The sequence below is a fragment of the Cornus florida genome, unplaced genomic scaffold, assembly GCF_030987335.1.
Source record: "Cornus florida cultivar Cherokee Brave unplaced genomic scaffold, ASM3098733v1 CherokeeBrave_3.0.0_Hap2_Chr11, whole genome shotgun sequence".
Taxonomy (NCBI): domain Eukaryota; kingdom Viridiplantae; phylum Streptophyta; class Magnoliopsida; order Cornales; family Cornaceae; genus Cornus; species Cornus florida.
This window is the reverse complement of record NW_026775581.1, coordinates 55,717,855-55,738,362: the sequence shown is the minus strand read 5'-3', so window position 1 is coordinate 55,738,362 and position 20,508 is coordinate 55,717,855. Positions and strand designations below refer to the sequence as shown.

The 20,508-nt window shown below is 33.2% G+C and overlaps 2 protein-coding genes across 2 annotated transcripts; one reads left to right on the top strand and one right to left on the bottom strand.

Moving 5' to 3' along the window:
• The first annotated feature begins 7,075 nt into the window (after positions 1–7,075).
• LOC132283547 (uncharacterized) lies at positions 7,076–13,698 on the top strand. Its single transcript, XM_059785510.1, has 4 exons — positions 7,076–7,288; positions 7,455–7,569; positions 12,371–12,523; positions 13,396–13,698. The coding sequence occupies exons 1-4, from the start codon at positions 7,281–7,283 to the stop codon at positions 13,555–13,557; spliced, it is 438 nt and encodes a 145-aa protein (XP_059641493.1). The 5' UTR covers positions 7,076–7,280; the 3' UTR covers positions 13,558–13,698.
• A 1,647-nt stretch (positions 13,699–15,345) lies between these two features.
• LOC132281105 (uncharacterized) lies at positions 15,346–18,712 on the bottom strand. Its single transcript, XM_059782840.1, has 6 exons — positions 18,563–18,712; positions 18,231–18,353; positions 18,009–18,104; positions 16,415–17,086; positions 15,989–16,045; positions 15,346–15,796 (listed from the first exon to the last, which is right to left on the bottom strand). Exons 1-6 carry the CDS (start codon positions 18,710–18,712, stop codon positions 15,488–15,490), a joined length of 1,407 nt encoding a protein of 468 aa, XP_059638823.1. The 3' UTR covers positions 15,346–15,487.
• Positions 18,713–20,508: the final 1,796 nt, after the last annotated feature.

The following is a 20,508-nucleotide window of genomic DNA, read 5'->3' as shown; positions in this document are numbered from 1 at the left end:
GATTTAGTAATATAGTTTTGCTAACACCACTTGTATGTAAAAGTCCCTATTTTATTACAAATAGTTATGCTACATCAATGATTTATTTTATTATTTGTTACCTATTATTCATTGTCCTTACAAATATATAATATATAAAAATAATAATAAGATATATATAATCGAATTTTTGGTCTCAAATTTTTAATACATATAATGTATTATGAACGTATGCATTGTATTTTTATAATTTTAATTTTTTTTAAACAAAATTTTTAGATATATTTTTAAAAAATATATCTAATTATATTCGTATGATTCGTAACCATATTTTTGGGTCTCGTATTTTACTAACCATCCCCCAACCTTTCTTTAGTAGGTACTTCAAATGATAAATGGTAATGATAGTAGTAATAACAAAGTCCATGAATGGGTATTATAGGAAAATAACAGACACCCCACTCTTCAATTGTTTTGTTTAAATCTCAAAAAAGTAAAAGCAGATAGATTAATTCTAACATATAGATTAGGTAAGTAATCAATAGGGTGAATCCCTTAAATATCTATGACATTTAAGATTTTCATAATCTGTCCTTGTCTTTTCTGACATGAATAGTGTGACAAAAAAGTTAATTATAGTAGTAAATAATCATGATGGGATTACAACTTTTTCCTTTTTATAAACCTCCATGCTGTTAATCCTCCACTCTGTCCCCTCTTCTTTCACAAAATCACTGACGAGCGACAGCTCAAAAAGGATTTAAAAATTACGAAATGGGTTGATGACACGTGTTGGAACTCCACTGTTTGGAAACGGCTATAATTGGATGGCGGTTGAGGCGAGTTGTCGCTATGTGTAAAATGGGTGTGTATCCGTATATCTATATAAACACACAGTGGACACACACAAGAAAGAAGGGTCTTGAAAATTGGCGCATTAAATTAGGTTATCAATAGACCATTACCGCATGGCACGTGTGAGAGACACTCGCCAATAAAGTCACACTAACGGACGACCAACTGTAACCAACCCTCTGGGAATCAAGTTGACCCTATTAGAGAACCGAATTTAACCTGGTCGACCAAATTGACTCTCCTAGAACCGATTCCATTTTGGATTCAATTTTGTTTTGAAAAATGATAAGAGCATCGAACCAAACAACAGAATAAAAACTCATTTAATGTGACTGAGCCACGTCAAATTATTTTTTTTAAAGATAACTCCTACCTCTTTCATTCTCTCTCCTCTCCTCTCTTCTTCTAATTCTCAATTTTTCTTTCGTATTCAATCTTATTTTTGATTTTGATTTCGTAAAATTAAAGATAAAATAAAAAAAATTAAATTTCTTTATGTTTTGCAAATACAAATCACAAAACAGAACAAAAAAGAAAAAATAAATAAAAGCTACACCTGTTGTTTCTTTCCTTCAGATTTTGTATCCATAAAAATCAAATAGAAACTTTGAGAAGATTCATCCGTTTCTCTTCTCTGGATTAATGACAACTCTTGTGTGGATATTTACTTACCAAAAAAAAATTCTGCATGGTTTTCATCTGGAATTAGAAATATTTATTCTTGGAAGATTTATGAATAGAGAAAAGTAGGTGATCTTGAAAAAGGAGCGAGGATGAAGAATTTTAGATCTTGTCTCTAGAATACTTCCGATATGTGTATCTCAAGAGAGGAGATGTATAAGAAGAAATGGTGAAGAACCAGACACAAAGAGGAGAGAGAACGAACAGGAAGAGAGAGAAAAAGGAAAAACTGGGAAAGAAAAGATCGATGATAAGGAGTTAGGTAATGAAATTATTTGACGTGGACAAAGCCAAGTAAGATTCGATGTTTATTTAGGTAGAAACATTCGGTTTCTCTATCACTGCTCTTTTGTTTTTCAGTTTTGCTTTGTCAAATTCCAGGTTTTATAAGATTCATGGGTCATTTGTTTCATTTGAAGGCTATTGGATTTTTAAAAATCAGTTTAAAGTTTTTTTTTTTTTGAAAATTCAGTTTAAAGTTAATAAATATGTTTTTCATTTATTATTTTAAAAATATATCAAATATTTTCAAGTTATCAAACGAGTTCTTATTTATTTATTTATCAATTGTTAGAACTGTGTTTTTTATTTTTTATCACAAAATTTGGCAAGGAGAGTAGATGCTTCAAGTAAGTTAATTGTGTAATTTGTTAGTATGAAATATGAAATTTAGTCATTTCTTACATTCTCTTTTAATATATTAATCTTTTGTTATATTTGTGTTTTAAAATTAAGAGATATATTAAATAAGTTATGCAATGAGTCGTGTATGCCTTACATGACCCATTTAATATTGTATTAAATAGATTAAATGAATTATTTTGTGTCATTTGTTTCATGAGATTCATGGGTCATTTGTTTCATTTGCAGGATCAGGCTATTGGAATTTTTTAAAAACAGTTTAAAATTAACAAATATGTTTTTCTATTTATTATTTTTAAAATATATCAAATATTTTCAAGTTATCAAACGAGTACAAAAGTTATACATAAATACCTTTAAGCTTAAAAGATAAATAATAAACAAAAATATTTACCAAAAGAGCCATTATTTATTTACCAATTGTTAGAACCCTGGTTTTTTATTTTTTCTTCTCCTCCTCCTCATGTGTACAAGACACAAAATTTGGCAGGCAGAGTAGATACTATACTACTAGTCTACAACCTTTCCTTCAACTAAATTAATTGTGTATTTTATTAATATGAAATAAACAAATTTAGTCATTTTTTACGTTTTTTTTTTAATATTTTAATCTTTTGTAATATTTGCACTTTAAAATTAAGACATATATTAAATAGGTTATTAAATGGGTCGTGTATGTGTTACATGACCCATTTAATATTGTATTAAATAGATTAAGCGAATTATTTTGCATTGTCTATTTAATTTTAATACCGGGACTTGTACAGTTTGTCCAATATAATTGAATATTCTTATATTGACACGAAGCAAGAATATAATAGATTAATATGACCCCTCATACTTACCAAATTGTGCTAAAAACTCATATAGATATGATAAGAGAACAATTTAAATGATATTATTTCACAACTTCTCCTTTTTCCATATTTAATGAAATTTTTTGACCTGGTTTAATATTTCTCTTTCTTTAATTTAACCTTTTCTTTCTATTAGTCAAAAATTGGGTTAATTTTCACCTACATCCCCTGCTCTTTGCCAATATTTCACTTATACCCCTTTTACGTTTCATAATTCCACCTGCCACCCTTCTAATTGACGGCCGTCCTTTTTACTAACAAAGAGGTGTGATTTTACGATATTGCAGTGGAAGTGGAAGTGGCGGAAGTCGGTGGTGATGGCGGTGGAGTGGAGGTGGCAGTGGTGGTGATGACGACGGCGGTGATGTGGTGGAGGTGGAAGGTAGTGACAGTGGTGGTGGTGATGGTGATGGTGGTGGTGGTAGTGGTGGTGGTGACAATACGTGGAGGTAACTCTGGTGGTGATGGCGGCGGTGTGGTGGTGGAGGTGTTGGCAGTAGAAGGCGGCGACAGTGGTGGGAGGTGATGGAATGGAGGTGGTAATGGTGTTGATGATGATGGCGGTGGTGTGGTGGAGGTGGAAGGCAGCGACAATAGTGGTGGTGGTGGTGACATTGGAGGTGACTCTGATGGTGATGGTGGTGGCAACGTGGTGGTGGAGGTGTTGGCGGTAGAAGGTGGCGACAGTGGTGGAAGGCCGTCGATGTAGCGGTGGTGGCAACAGAAGGCGGTGGTATTGGAAGGCAAAAACGATGGTAGTTTTTGGACTTAAAACATGATGGTTTTTTGGAACTTGATTTTTTACTTCAAAATTGAATGATCATTTTATAGATTTAGTTGTGTAATTGATTTTTATTGTTAGGCCATCTGCACCAGCCTCTCCGGATTTTGGTTCTCCAAAAATGCCACGTCAGCAATTCCAAGAGCCACGTCAATAACTTTTGCTCTCCAGAAACATGCACTCCATCAGGCTTTCCGAATTTTTGCTCTCCAAAAATATATATATATATAATTTTTTTTTTAAAATTTCCCTAACGGCCATATTTCTAACTGCAATATTCCTAACAGTTATATTTGTAACGGCTATATTTCATATATTATAATTTTATTATGTAATGATTTTTTAATATTTAAAATGATGAAATTGTTTTTCAACGGCAATATTTTTGCAAATTATTAAAAAAAACTAGGATTAATATTATAATTTTAAACAATACAGTATCTATTATGAATTAAAAACAAATTAAACAAAATAATTAAAAATAACTTAAACAATACAATATCTTAAATTGGAATAAGAAAATAAATAGGCTAAGGATTACAAAATCCTATGGGAATTTTGGGGCAGACTGTGAATGCAAAGATGCCAATATCTCATTTTGTTGTGCAATAATCCAAGCTTTCTCCGCTTCTGTTGGTGCCGAATTTGGATCTGTTAACATGATCTCATTCTTTTTAGCTCTTTGTTTGTCTAGAATCTTTAGTTGTCTTGTCTTCTCTTTCTTCGCTTTTCTTACCTCTCGTGCCACTTGGGCATCCTTCATTTTCTCCTGATGACTCTCATAACAGTATTTAAGATCGTTAAAATTGGAAATGAATGAATTTTGCAATTCAAATGCTGAATTAATTTTTGCTAGGTGCTGCTTCGCTGCTTTTCTTCCTGCTGGTCATTGTAGTTGTTGATATTCTTCCACACCGGGTGAATCATTTTCCCCCATGTGCGTTGATTCTTCAGTTGAAGCTCCGTCTGTTATGATGCGACTTGACGGATTAGATCGTAATGAGTGCCCAACAGACTTATTAATGTCAAAGTCAAATCCACTCCTCTTCTTCGGCTGTTTTTTTCTTTTTTCCTTTTTCTACTTGTTCGGTATAATGTGAATGCCATTTATTGTTATACTTCAAGATCTCCCAGCAACTTTCTAACTTAAATTCACCATCTATTTAGCTACGAAACAGGTCTTTAGCTGCTATCATCTACACGAAAAAGTTAACAAAAATTAAAAGCCGATTGTTTAAAATATTTACGAGTTATATTTAAACAATAAATAACTCACCATATTATCAGTGTTGAAGTAGCTGGGACGATTCGTTTCGATGTTAGTCATGCACTCGAAAAATTTGCTGATTTTTTGTTGGATCATCGACCAATAATTCATCAAAGCTCTCGGATTTCGGTCAATTCGAGGAAAACCAATATGTTGTACATATCGTTCTAGGATTCCCTCCCATAACTTCTTCTTACTTTAGTTTATCCCCGTAATCGCATCAGTGGTAATGGACATCCATGCCCTATATAAAAGCCTCATTTTCAGCCTTGGTCCAATTCGTATTTCGGATAACCGGTTGTGTTTGGCAAATGTTTTGAGTTACTTAATTGTGGAACACTAGTACCACAATATTGATGAGAAGGTTGGGATGGTTGATGAGAAGGAAATTGAGATTCTCCTCCATAATAATTAGAGTTTAGTTCTGACTGTGAAGAAAAATTAATATTGTTTTCGGGAAATGGCAAAAACTCATCGTTTGATGGGTTAAATTGGGTGTTATAATAAAATGGATGTTGAGGATCAATGGAATCGAAATGAATTTGAAAATAATAGCTAAGATTGAGAAAATAGAAGAAGAAATAGCTTGAATGATAGATAATAGAGATGTGTTAGATGTGACGAATGATGGTGGGAGTTGGGGTATTTATAGAAGTCAAGTGATTTAAAAAAATCTAATTTTAATTTTTTTTTTTGAAAAAAGTTAAAAAAAAATTTGAATTTTTAAACTTTTTTTAAAAATTATAGTCGTTAAGGCACTGTTTGTGTTAGCCAAACAGTGCCTTAACGGGCAAATACATTATTTGTGGTAGATATTTAAAATTTAAAGTAAAAAAAATCTTAAAAAAATTTTAAGGGGAAAAAATAAAAAAAAAAGGTTTTTTAATTTATTTTTGGCCCAAATAAATTTTTTTTGAACAAACAGTGCCAAAGCAATATATTTTTTATTTAATGAATTATTTTATTTTTTTAAAATGAGCTCAAAATAACCTATTTTTGGGTTTTTCAAAAAAAAAAAAACCATTCCGAGGCACTGTTCATGAAGCTTTTTTTTTTTTTAAAAAAAAAGCTTCACCAAAACGTCGCCGTTTTGGTCAAGCAAAAAACAAAAAAAAAATTATCACAATCGAGCTCGGCCTTGCGGTATTCTGCGAGCCGGTTGGGACACATTTGGCCCATTTTGCTTGCCAAAACCCAGTTCCAAGAGCCCGCTACGGATGCTCTTAGGAATGAACCGATGAAATGATTATTTTACTTTAAATTTCATATCAAATAGAGAAGTGATTAGAATGGACATTCCATTCTTGTGTACCAGCACAACATAATTTCTTTATGCTCCACGAGACTACCCTGGACTGGTTAGAGAAGTAGACTGGACTAATTAAGAGTCTGTTTGGAATGTATTATGACACTATTTTTCTAATATTGATTTTTAAATTTGGATCCATATCATATTTGGAATGACTGATATTGATTTGAAATAGTTCATCAAATTTTTCAGCCTAAATTCATATCATCAAATTGGTGATGTTATTGTTTTGATATTGTGGCGGAGAATTAAAACAAATTTTAGAATTTCTCAATAAATGTTCATTATCAAACATGTTTTTGATTTCTATTCAAAGTACTCTTACACTGAAACGATTGCTTTGACATTGACAAAAGTATAACAGAAGCAACGTATAGCATGCCCAACAAACGTGATTTAACCCAAAAATCTTAGGCCGATTTCGTGGGGTGAAATTTGACTTTTCGATTTGCTCAAGGATCGGATCAGCAGGTTAAGATTGCATTACATTCTCCAATAAAAATGGAATATTTTCAGTCTGGTAGAGTTGGATCTCGAGGTAGACTTTGGTATTCACAAATTTGAGACTCAATTTCGTGCCACTCAAACGTGTAATCGTAACATACAACTATTATTGAAAACGGTAGACATTTTTATTCTAATAAATCAAGATCTCGAGATAGACCTTTAGTACAGTAGTATTTACAAAGTGAAAGGTTAACAATCTTGGCCGGGTTATTTCAACTTCTTTTGGGTCGGGTCTAAAAACCGTTGTCGTGGTTCTACATCGGGTTGGTGTGGTATGGGTTACATTTAAATTTTAAACCTCACTCGGCTCTTCCAGTCGATGAAGCAACAAACCCTAATGCATCAATTTGTAGGTGTTGAAGAGTGATTAAATTGGAGCCGAGCTCCGTTTTATTTCTGGTGATGAAGATGTATGTACTTAACCCTCTCTAAACCCTAGTTCCTATTAATCAAAGTTTGATTGAGAATCATTTTTTTTCTTTTTGGAAACAATGAATTGGTTCTCTGCAACTTATTTTCATGTTTTATTTCTTCCAGTGATTTACTTTCTATTTACTCTGATTGGATGTGTTGCAGACTCGAAGCTAGAAATGGGTTACTTACCAACTTTGAAGTGCTTCAATTTCTTCAATCTAAAGGAGCTAGACAGGATCACACACGGATTGCTGAAGTTCCACCATCTGAGCTCAAGGTTGGATTAATTTATTTATTTTTAGGTATTTACTTTTGAAAAGTAATGGAAATTCCTGTTTGGCTGATTTTATTTTTTATTTTTTTGAACTTGCAATTATCAACTTCAACTAATGAGGCCAATTTTTAAGTTTATTAGTCATTTGCACATTCAGCCATGAAATTGCATTAAACAGTAAAACAGAATAGAGAAGTGGTTTGTAAAGTTGTATGTAGAAAGGGCATTAACTAGTGACTTAGTTGTTCGAGTGCTCCCGGAGGTGTGCCTGTGTTCGAGTACCCCCTATTTTGCCGGGGAAAAAAAAAAAGAGTTGTTTGTAGAAAAACTAAAATGCACTAGTTGGGTACAAGAATGTACCTGTTGATTTGTTTCCGAATGCATTGGTTGGAAAATGAGATGTATTGGATAATAACTTTTATCCACACTTGTACTAGTTGGTTCTAGACTTGCATTGTTTGTTTTTTCGGGTCTAATTTTGAGAGCACTTTGAAAGTTTCATTTATTCTTAAACCATATTGTATGCAATAAAAAAAATATGCAAGCATGTCAACAACACTTTTTATATGTACCTAAAACTACTTGTCGTAAATGTGAATGACGAACTTGTTCAAGATTCACTTGCCTCTATAGGTCTTCCAAGATCTCGAACATTGTTTTTGATCTCTTTGACTTAGTTTGACACTTTAGATACTTTACAAGAATGAGATACAACACATGGCTTTTGTAACAAAATTTGCCAATTTTGAGACTCTAAGTTCTAACAATTTCCCCCTTTCGTAATTTCGTGATAAAACCCGAGTCCTAAATGTATGTCAAGTAACCTAATTGTAGCAGAGAAATTTTTATTACATGATTTATGAAAATTGACTCCAAAGGAATTCACTCTAGGCTTGCATGCTTATGTCTTGCAGCTTTGTAAAAGCCTTAGTAAAACAAAATGCAAATTAAAGCAAAAAATTTGGTTTTCTTCTACTTCATTCAATACCATCCTTGTCATGATGCTTATGTTCAATTAACCATGCATGCATCATTTTTATTTTTTATTTTTTCATATCCTTTCTCTCCTTTTGTCACAAAATTGGCAATTAGTGCAATAAGAGGAAGAAAAAGAAAAGCAATTGAACACATAATTGGAACCAAAACATGACTATCTAGAAGTAAATAACACGGTACTTGGAGCATTCAGCCTGCTCTCCAGCAGCGGTAGGTGTTCCAACCCAGGTTGCATTCTCATTCTCATTATTCCTCAATTCTGTCAATCCTCTCGTTGATCTCATCTAAAGATTTAGAGATGCTATCCGAAAATGCAACTACTCCTTGCTTCAATTGATAAACTTTGGTACGAAGTTAAAGGAAGAAGTTTTAAGGTTAGACTGAGGGTCCTGTGGTTCTGGAATAGAAGGATTCGATCCTGAATTGGTGGAGGGATTGGGATACTTGGGGTCACAAACTTTTTGAAGGATCTAAAGGCACTCATTGACTTATTCATCTGCATTTACAATGTTTTGACTTTGTTATTTTGTGACCTAAGTGCTCCAAAAATCCAGTGGTGATCAATAAAATGGTAAATTGCATGCTTCCTGTTAGACGCCTGTTCTAAATTTATGTACCGAAGCAACTCTTATCAGTAACAGGCATCTAACTGTTATTTTCTCACAGTGCGTGCAAAATAAGTCTCCACAACCACTCCTAGAAGGAGAAGCAGGAGGAGGCTTTGCAACTTTAGATTTGGTCAAGGGGGAAGATTTCCTCTAATAAGTACCAAAATCGAATTCAGTCTTATCTTCACTAAACTTAGCACTTTGTCAACCTTCTTAGATCCATCTGAAAACGAAGATTTTTTTCGTAACTATTTCAGTTCGACTTGATGCAAATCAATCTTATCACTAAAAAATTTTCAAGACAGCATAGCTTGATCAATTTCTTGTCCAAGAAACTCTTCTCAGAAAAATCTTCAGTGGTTTTGACTATTTTGAATTTTCTTTCTAGTAGTACCTTTCACTTTCAATCAGCTCATGTTTCTGTTGGAGCTTTGTTCACCTTCACATTCACAGTCTCTTCAAGCAACTGTTGAAAAGCTTTCTGTGGATTATTCTCTCTCCACAATCTTCATTCTGAATACAACACCATTATCAGAGGAATGTGGTGACCTTGAATGTGCATTGTTGCAAATTAAAACCACACTAGGAGAGACATTTGTATTGACAAAATCAGTCAAAGTAGCATTCATAGCCCTAGATACTTTCTTACCCTTGTTACTCTTACTGAGGAGTTAGGAGATTCATTTGCCGCTGTTACTCTTTTGGCCACAACTTGAACAATCAGCATCAGAATCTTTATTTTCGTCATTTCTCTCTTCTGATTGTTTTGCTTTTGACTCAGAGAAGATTACTTTCTTAAGCTTCTTTCCTTCCGTATTTTGCTTAAGAGACCTCCAAAACTTCCTAGCCAACAAAGCAATTTTTTCAATGCAGTTTTAGAGCTACACTTTGTTTCTCCTAGGTTGAGGAAATCTGGAAATTTGAGTATAGAAGTTGAGGAAGTGATTATATATGCATACTCTAATCCTTTCAATATTCTTGCTCTCCTCAATGATTGTGACCTTAGATTAAAATAGAAGGTTAAGATCTCAAAATCTTTAAAAGTTTTTTTTTTTTTTTTTTCCTTAGGTATAACTTCTTATAGGTTGAATGCATTATTTACAATGCGTTCAATTTAGCATAAAACTGACCAAAGGTCTCATATTCTTCTATTCTGATCATCTCAAACCCAGTGGTCAACAATTGTAAATTTGAGAACTCAACTCTGCTGGTTCCTTCATGCACAACCTCTAAAATATCCAAGGCTCTATAGTTGTGGAACACTTCAAAATTCGAAATAAGTCACTAGGTGATACTGCTTTCATAATAAATTTAATAGCTTTACCACTGGGCTATTAACCCAGCTGGTACAACCTCTCCTCCCTCAAAAGGGTGGTGTGAGGGTTTCGAGCTCCATAGTGGGCATTTGTGGGTGTGTGTATTTATCTAACCAAAGAAATAAAAAATAAAAATTATAGATTTAAAAGCTTTAGAGTTTGCATTTCGTAAGGCATATTCTTCTTTAGCCTAGCACCCAAATAGCCATAAAAAGACCTTCAAATAAAGGAAATAAAAAATCATTAATAAAGAATCCATTGTAAAAATCTTTATCAAAAAAGATATTTTAATTAAAAACTTTTACCAGAAAATCAACCAAAATTTTAAGTAAGCTGCTTCCCATTTTTTTTTTTTTTTTTTGTGGGGTGGGGGGAAGTAAAAGTAACCTGTTTTGATACCAAGTGAAGGTGGCACAAGTGGAAACCTATTAAAAATTCAAAGTACGAAAATCAGACTTGAGCGGGGGATAATGGGTAAAATGAATTAAGATCAGACTTGAGAGGGAGATAATGGGTAAAATGAATTAAGACTTGCAATTATCAATTCAATTAATATAGCTAATTTTAGGTTTACTAGTCAGTTGCACATTTGGCCACACAAGCATTGAAAGCTAGTAAAAGGACTTAAAAGTGGCACGGTATATGTTTTTACTTGAAAAACTAGATCAGAAAAACCCTAGAGACTTCCATTTTCATTGAGAGAGAGAGAGAGAGCAACAATAGCTACGAGACCTATTGCATGGTCTCCACAAAATCAATGCAGGGATGCTATGGAAATCAGCTGCTGAGTTGTTCACTCTGATGCTGGGGCACGAATGTAAGAACAACTCGACTACTCACACAGTCACACTAAAGTGCCTGTGTGAATAAAAATCACGCTTACAATCTCACTAATCCCAACGTAGTCAATCAGATGCAAAATTGAGATTAAGTGCAAAACTGTGCTCAAATATGCTTATATGCATGTTTGCTCCGTGTATTCTCTCTTTTCTTCTATATCTGATGCATGAAAACATGCATTTATGAACAAAATAACCAAAAGATATGCTCAAAAGTCTTCCAATCTAATTGGGAAATTCTTAGAAAGTTGTGCAAAAAAATAGAGTTTTGAATTAGATTTGAGCTGGAATTCATATGCAAATTAGAACTGTTTCAACTTGTATAAGTAGGAATTTAAAATGAACCAGTAGATAAGTCACTAGAATGTAGTGTACCTTTAGATTTTTTTGATTTCAGTTTCTAATTCCAGATTGATTTCCTAGTTCTGTTACAACTCCTATTAAAAACTAAACTAAACAAATTATTTTCCCCAACTACTTGGGGTCGGATAACATGAATTCTATTTTTTCATTCCTCTCTATGCAAGGCACATGTTAAAATATCATTTTATCTAAACTTTATACAAAGAAGACCACTCCAATTAAAAAGACTTTCCTTAACAAAAGACTACCAGGTGGCGACAAGAATGTATCGGTTGATTTGTTTCTGTCTAGAAATGCATAGGTTGGAAAATAATATGTACTGGTAGATAATCTCGTGTCTAAACTTGAACTGGTTGGTTTTAGATTTTGTACCGCTTGATTTTTGTCTAGTTTCAAGGATACTTTGATATTTTTGGTGACTCTTAGAACCAAATTGTATTCACTTAAAAACATATGCAACCATTGGTTTTTTTATGCATTCCTAGAATACTTTTTCTAATGTGAGTAACCAACATGTTCAAGAGTCATGTATCTCTTTAGATCTTCAACAAGATCTTGAATATCTTCTTTCGATCTCTTTGTCTCACTTTGACATTTAGAAATGAGCGAAATAAAAATATAACGCATTTATAACGAAATTTGCCAACTCGAAAATACTATGTTCTAATATTTATTTTGTCAGGTTTATGATTATTTGGAGCGAACTGCTGCTTCCAGTCAAACAAAAGAGAGCATCGAGGAGTTCGTGGGAAAATGTAAAAAGTACCACCTCAAAAAAGCTGAGATTGTCAGTATCATCAACGTTAGACCATCATCCGTTGTTGAAATCTACCCGGTAATTCTTTCAGTGCTATTAAAATTCATTTTATGTACTTTTTAACATTTTCTTCTTGTTGTTGTAGAGCGATTGTTTTAAGTCCAAGGATCCTATACATATATATATCTATATATATATATGCTTCCCAGTAATTGCTTCACCTTATTTACTAAATTTTCTCATGTCTTGGGTGACAAATTTTGTGCGCAAATATAATTGAATCTGTAGCTTGGAAGGCTATTGCTTCTGTTATGATGAAAGGGTTTACAAACCCTACAATTTTCAAGAAAAAATGTAGCACATTTCCATTTTTTTTTTTTTATCAATATTTTCAATACGTTTTCCTTTTACTCTTTATGCTCCTTTTGGTTAAAAGGATATGGAAATTTGGAAAATGAAAGCAACGGATGGCAGAGAGGATGGATGAGGCATCCCTAGGGAGGGAATTTTTTTTCTTTCTTTTTTATTTTTTATTTTTATTTTTTCCGGTTGAGATGGCGCCTATTTTTTTTTGGTTTGAAGGAAATGAAGGAGAGATTATATATATTTTTAACTAGTATACATTCATTTTACAATTTGGCTAAAATTAGTTAAGAGCAAGAATGCCACTTCACAATATATATATATGTATGTATATTTTGTATTGACAAGAAAATTATGCCTAACGTTCTTAAAACAAATATAAAATGCAGTTCCAATGAATATCGTTAATTGATGGAATATGACTTCATGCCTCTTTGTATGATTGATGATCATGTTGTTGGCAATCTTCAAGTTTTACTTTTCTAAAGGTGCTTTTTTTTTGTCTTTCGCTTGCTTTCCTTGATTTATCCTTAAGTTGGGCGCGCATCTTCTTATTTATTATCTACTTATCGCTCATATGTTAGCAGATGATAGCGAAATGTGACGAACGTTTGGGAGAAGGTGTTGAAGAGCTGGTAGAGATGGTAGGAGAGGTTTTACCCTCTCCCCCAACCAAACTGGAGTCTAACGATGGAAATGGTGATAACGAAGACGAAAATCCAGATGAGCAACTAGAGGAGACAAGTTAGCGCGGCAAATTCTTGATTGATAAAAATAGAACATAGAGAGAGAGAGAAAGCTCTATTGTTTAATCTAAAAATTCCTGATGTCTCTAGTTTTGGAGTTTGATTTGAACAGAGTTCAGTCTTTTTTTTTTTTTTTTTTTTTAACCTAGCAAACTAGGGGGAGGGAGACTCGAACACGGGCACACCTGCTCGGGGGATGGGCGCTTGCAACAAGTCTATTAATTCTTTCTGTAGGTATTGAAACATGTATGTATAGGTTGTTTTAGGAACAATACTGATTAATATTAACCATATTTGATACCTGGGTATTCGGTTTGATAATCTGCTACTAATTCTTCTTCTGCTTTTGGTAAATCAGAAGGCAATCAGGTGATGCTTTGCAAATGTAGTTCTTAGCATCGGCCAACACCAACATTTACTTTTTACTTTTACTTTATTTAGTTAAGAAGTTTATTATTTTAAAATTCTTTAAACTGATCCTTGGTGCAAGAAAATTTAGGCAATATCTCTTTAAGAATGTAGAATTAGTATATAGATTTCTCAAATTTTTTTCAAAAATAAAAAATATACTATAAATTTTGTATTTTAATTATTACTAATGCTATGTGTTTGCTAATATAGAAAAAAAAAAATTATTTATAACTCAAGCATCTCCTCTTATGAAATTACATTTTTATTATTCAACATTATATTGAATACATTCTATAAGTATACACGCATAATAGCATATAAGTATACAAACACTTCAAAATCTTTTTCAATCAAATTTTAGATTTTGTCGCTTTTACGCTTTCATCCTTGCACAAGGTTTATATGAATTATTGTATTAGTATTTCTAGTATGAGAAAGGTAATTAAATGCTCAATTCACTTTATTGACTACAGTTTTCTTTTTCCCCCTGGGGGAGAAGAGGGGCAATGTTTTGTCCACCTAAGTCTAAACATTTTCTTAGGCATATGAGAGGTTTAAGGACCAGGCCATTACAAGTACAGTTTATAATATAAACAGTGTCAAATTGGAGTAGTCTACTAAAATAAATAATTACATTCTTAAGTGTCATTTTGAAATCGGGATTATATGGTCCCGGTCAATCCCAACCTGACACGAAATCAGGAATATGTGGTTCCAACCAATCACAACTTGACACGAAAGTAAAATTTTGAATAAAGTTAACACATTTATTTGTATATCGAGTTGTGATTGGCCGGAACGATATAGTCCCGAACCATGTAAAAATTTCTGTCCTGCCTTAACACTGATATCGCACATAGTTTAAAGAGCCTGCTTAAAACAAATACTATTCACAGTAATTCTCCCCAAAAACAGATAAACAAAGTGAAATAAGGTGGATTCTTAGATTGATCATTTTTTTAAGGCACTCCTCAAATTTGCAACTAATATATATATATATATATATATATATATATATATATATATTAGTAAATTGTTTGTGTTTGTTAGGAGATGGACAATGGAAAGAAACTAAAATCTGAATTGAATTGCAAAACTTTTATGACATAAGAATCCTAAAGAAAGAAATGGTAAACTATAGTACAGTGAATTGGTAATATTATTCACTCTCCAGATTTAAATGGTTAAATTCTCTCATACCTCCATAAATTCCATGCACTCACAGGGAGAGTGTCAAACAAAAAGGGGAAAATGAAGAAAAAGGAAAAGAAAAAGAGTGCGAGAAGCTAAAATTGACAACAAAAGTTTTATTCATGATTATAAAGAGAACAAAAATCAAGCAATTTAATGGATCATTGTTATTATAGAAATTAGGACTTGTTTGGGTGTTTTCTAATAAAGCATCCACTGCGTTTAGTAAAATTAGAAAGATAAGAGAAAGTGAATAAGAAAAAGGTTTATAAGCTCAAAAATTATGGAACTTGCTCAGAATCTTACTAATGTTGGGGTCACTGGTATGAATTCAGGGCGTAACGCGCTTGCGTGACAGAACATGGTGAGTTAAAGCCGAAGGGGATGAGCCCAAGGGTAGCCAAGAATTATTCTTCGAGGATGGGGTTAGTGGACTTAACCCTCGTGAGTAACTCCTTGTAATCGGCCTGTGACTCGTGGAGGTTCTCATTCCTGCTGACTTGAAGTGCTTGTTGGGTCCTATGCATAGAAGCTGCCCGGGTCCTAGGGGGCTCTCTGGTGTTTGATATTTTCTTTTCTTTCTCAGTAGTTCCCACAATAGGTTCTCATCCTTGGCTTGATCTTTCTCCATTCCTAAAAGCTTCACATAGTAGAACACACTGAATTATCAAGCTGTTTGAACTTTGTTAATTTCCCATCGAAAGACAAGCAAAACGGAATTCTCATGATTTGGGAGTGTATTGCTCTAATTAAGCACAAATGTTATGCTTTCCCATTAAATAAATATTGATGAAAAATTTGTTGCGACTCCAGAAACAAGCAATTTTTTTACATGTCCAACAGTGTCAGGATTGTCGTTTGCAAGATGCTGCTTAACTAAAGAGGTCTTCTGAAAAATAATAATAAAAATCATTGGACAGCACAACCAAGCAATGCAATAAATGAAATGCTTACCAAGAAATGATGACGAAGTATGTTTATGACGTCAACTAAGAAAAGTTCGAAGTCCCACACAATCAGTTTAATATGAACTGATCCAAACTGCGATCTTTTTAAACCAAAGAGTCATTGTTCTTGGGACTTATTATCCTAATTAGCAAGAAAATATGCTGACTAGATTGTTTATATATGCAATGGTTCACTTATGTGAGCAAAATTACAAAAAATTCCTAGGTTGGACCTATCAGAAACTGAAATGCAAGTTAGAATGCCCCCAAAGATATCACGGCCTGGAGAAAACTGAAGTTGCAAGACATACCTTGTGTAGGAGAGAATGTTCCCTGGTCTCTTTTTTGACTTCTAAGGAGAACTCAAGTCGTTCCTTCATTTTCCTTACTCTTTCTTCTGACTCCTTCAACATGGTCAAAGCCTCAATCTTCCTCTCCTCTGCTATTCTCGCGCTCTTTCTTGCTTTTTCCAGTTCTAGCCTTCTATCCATCATTGCTTCTCCCATCCCTTCCACTATGGTCAATAGTCTCGGACAGGCTCCACTGGTCATTTCAGTCTTAAGGACCTTGGCATACTCCACCATTGGACTACACATCTGTTCAGCCAGTTCATGCATTAGGTCTTCCACGCCACACTCGACTGAGCTGAGGGCTGCAGCCACATGATCAAATATAGCTTTTAGAAGTTTTGATGTGATAAGAAGGGTGCCACGGTTTTGACTTGATTGGTGAATAGCAGATGCATATGCAGTGGCTTTCTGGAAGAATTTGTGGATGCTAGCCCGATGGTCATCAAGAGTCTGAAGGATGTCATTTTGGCTAGAATTAACTTGGGTTTCAATTTTTCTAAGAAGCTGAACTAGCTGTGTCAGCTGCAGTCTTTGTTTCTGTATGAGCTCTTTGGCTGCCAAGGTGGCTTTAGTAGTGTAGCTATCTTCCTGCAGACTTTGAAAGGCTGGTGACAATATACATCCAAGAGCAAAGTAACACAATATTCAAAAGTTTGCGGTTACAGTATTAGTCACTGATTCGGGGTTAGAGATTTGAATAGATTGTGGTGTACCCAATTAGAATTGAACAAAACCTAAAGATACATTACATACAAGTTTAAAAAGCTAAAAAAAAAAAAAAATTAAAAAAAAATAATAAAAATTACAAAGTATACTGAACTAATCATGCCTCTTTTTATTCATTCTATTAGTCATTGCAAACCTAGATGAGACTCGGACTGAACTAATCATGCCTCTTTTTATTTCATCAGTACACAAGAATATTTTAATATTAGAACTCTGCAGTATTAACCCATATCCAAACACTTGTAATCTTGCTCCATTTTTTTTTTTTTTGAGAAATCCATTGCATTCCGGAGACAAGAAATTGGTACCCAGATTCTAATAAGCATTTCAGAAGCAGTACAAAAATACTGATCCACCACAACTATCGGAGTCATTCAACTAGACCATATAGTTAAAAGAATTCATGCATACAAGATACTTGAAATTATTTAATTGCATCAAAAATTGAAGTTTACAGCTTAATTCTGCACAAACATCTAAACTGATCCATCACAGAGGATCTAATAAGCATTTCATAAGCAGTACTAAGATACTGATCCATCAAAACAATCTGATATGCTCCTCTGCTAGGCATAAACAAAAAAATGATGCATAAACAAAAAAAAAAAATTCATGCATATGATATGCTTGAAATCATTTAATTGCATCGATTTTTCTTTTTCTTTTTTCCCTCTTTACAGCTTAATTATGCACACACGTAAACTGGATTGAATTGAATAGGTAAAGAAATGAAAGGATGGAAAAAACTAATTGATCCGGGAAAATTGTAAGCTCATCTGCTAAGCATTAACAATCATCTACTTTCCTTTTTCAATAATCAAATATTTACCTCCATCTTTCGAATTCGATGATTCTGATCACCTCGCTCAACAGTAGATGGTGAGGTCAACCGTGTTTTGGATCCGATTTTGCCTATCCGGCATCCCTGCAGAAGATTAACCAGAATTGTGAAAACGTCTATATATAATGTGTGTGTATGTAGAGAGAGGAATTAAATATATACATACATACATATATATATATAGAGAGAGAGTGAAATCTCGGAGATTACTTGAGGATTCGAATCAGTATTCATGAAAATGGTGCTGAATCTTCCCTCTTCAGCCATTTCAAAGGTCTTCAGACCTACGAGACTCATAAGCGGAATCGCTAAAGATGCGAACACATCTTCGGCCTGCGAAAACATCAATCCATCGAAATTTCAAACAGCTATACCAAATTCAAACCCGAACGAATCGATGATAGTTTCAAATTCACAAGTCGAAAAGGCGTGTTCTGAATTCTAGGGAATACGCTAAAGAACTGCGTGCTTCACTGTCAAGTTTGAAAGAAAAAAAAAACTGACTTACAGTGAAAGAAACTCGAATTCTGGATGCAAATTACTTCGATCAAACTGATTTCGATCTGAGATTTGAGCTGATGGAATGCGATTTTGGTTTGTTCATGGTGAGACGCGATTCTTGTGAGCTTGAATCGAAGCATCGCCATTGATGGAGACGAATGAGAGTTCTGAGATCCCAGACGATTCGCCATTTTCTTTTTTGGCGGGAGAGAGCTTTAACGGATTGAAAGAAAGAATATTGCAAAATAAACGTGAATGACTTTAGTAATCCGATTTTTTATTTTTTATTTCTTATTTCTTGATTTTTTTCCGGTAAATTAGGAATCTGAGTTATTTTCACACATACACACACAAAAAATTAAAATTAAAAATAATAATAATAATAATAATAATAATAAATTATCAGATTTATTTTCACAAATTAATTATACTTTTGGGTACATATATATAAGACCAATTAATTATCCTTTCTCACACTAACGGGTTTTTCTCCTTATTGGAATAAGTGGATGTGAAAGCGCCACGTCAATTAAAAATATTGAGTAGCTAATTTTTCACCATCTCTCTTAAAGTTATATTTTATATATATATCAAAACTTTAAACCTTATTTTCAAAATATGGTATAAGTTATTTTAATAGATAAGGTGGGTCTGGTTTAATATTATTTAACTCTCAAATTTGTGTTCTAGGTCGTCTTCCTCTCTTTCTTTGGTCTTGATATTTTATTTTGGGTTCCAGTAAAATTCCTTTGATTATCATCAAATTTGTTCCAATTGTCTGAACAATTGTTAGTTCATTCCAAATTCATATTGTTTATGTGGTTTAATTTGAATTCTTGTTATAACAGTCAATTCTCTTCACTTTGTTTAAAAATTGTAGGTTCATTGATTCGTAATTTGTTGCTCTAGCATTGAAGAAGAAGCTCAGTCTGTGTTGATGTTCTTCTCTCTATCTCTCCGTATCTGCTCCTTATCCTTCTTCTACTCAATTACGTACTACAATTACTCTCTTTAGTAGAATTTTATTGAGATTTTACTATAACATAAGCATGAAATAAAGTAGGTACTGTTTGGGATTTTACGTATAACACAAGTATGAAACAAACTACGTATTCCTTAGAATGTTAAATAGATTATAATTTGAAGTAGTGTTTCACCAATTAGAGTTAATGACCATCAACCAGTACGATTATAGTGATTATAATTTAAACTAGTGTTTCTCCAATTAGAGCGAATGACTATCATTCAGTAGGATTATGATATTTCTTTGATTAGAGTCAATAACTATCATCCAATAGGATTATGTTGGGATGTTGCGTATAAGTTATATTGATTTAAATTACAAACTGCTTGGATGTTATGTACAAAAGTATTTGCATATCATCCCGTAGGATTAAGTTAGGATTATGTTGGGATGTTGTGTACAATTTACATTGACTTAAATTACAAACTGTTTGCGATGTTTTGCAGTACATAAATAATTAAACAAAAAAACCATGCGAATATATTTGAAATTGCTCAGCAAATCTTTATATCTACTTTAAACCCAAACAATTTATGCACGAAGTAAACAAATAAACGGATGATTAATTTTTTTTTTTTTTCTTCAAGGTATCGCCCACTTATCTTCCTTCCTTCTTAGTAATTATTTTCCTTTTTCTACCGTTGATTTCTTCTGGAAATAAAAGGTTTTGTTTGTAAATAAAATAAAAATTTTGGAAATAATGTCTGCTCTTCTCTGTGCTTCGGTGTTGTTCGTTAATTTGGAATTAAATGACCTATGTCAATGAAGAAATAGAAGAAATTTATGGAAACACAGTAATGGAGGAATAGAGTTTGGGTTCTTTTTGGAAACAAATCAATATTATTAACTATCGCATCGCATTAGCTGGAAATTCAGAAGAGAGGGAGGGAGAAGGAGACGAAGTATTTGTGATGTATATACAATATATACGGCTTTAGTTTTTGTATATAAAAAGAGTAATGC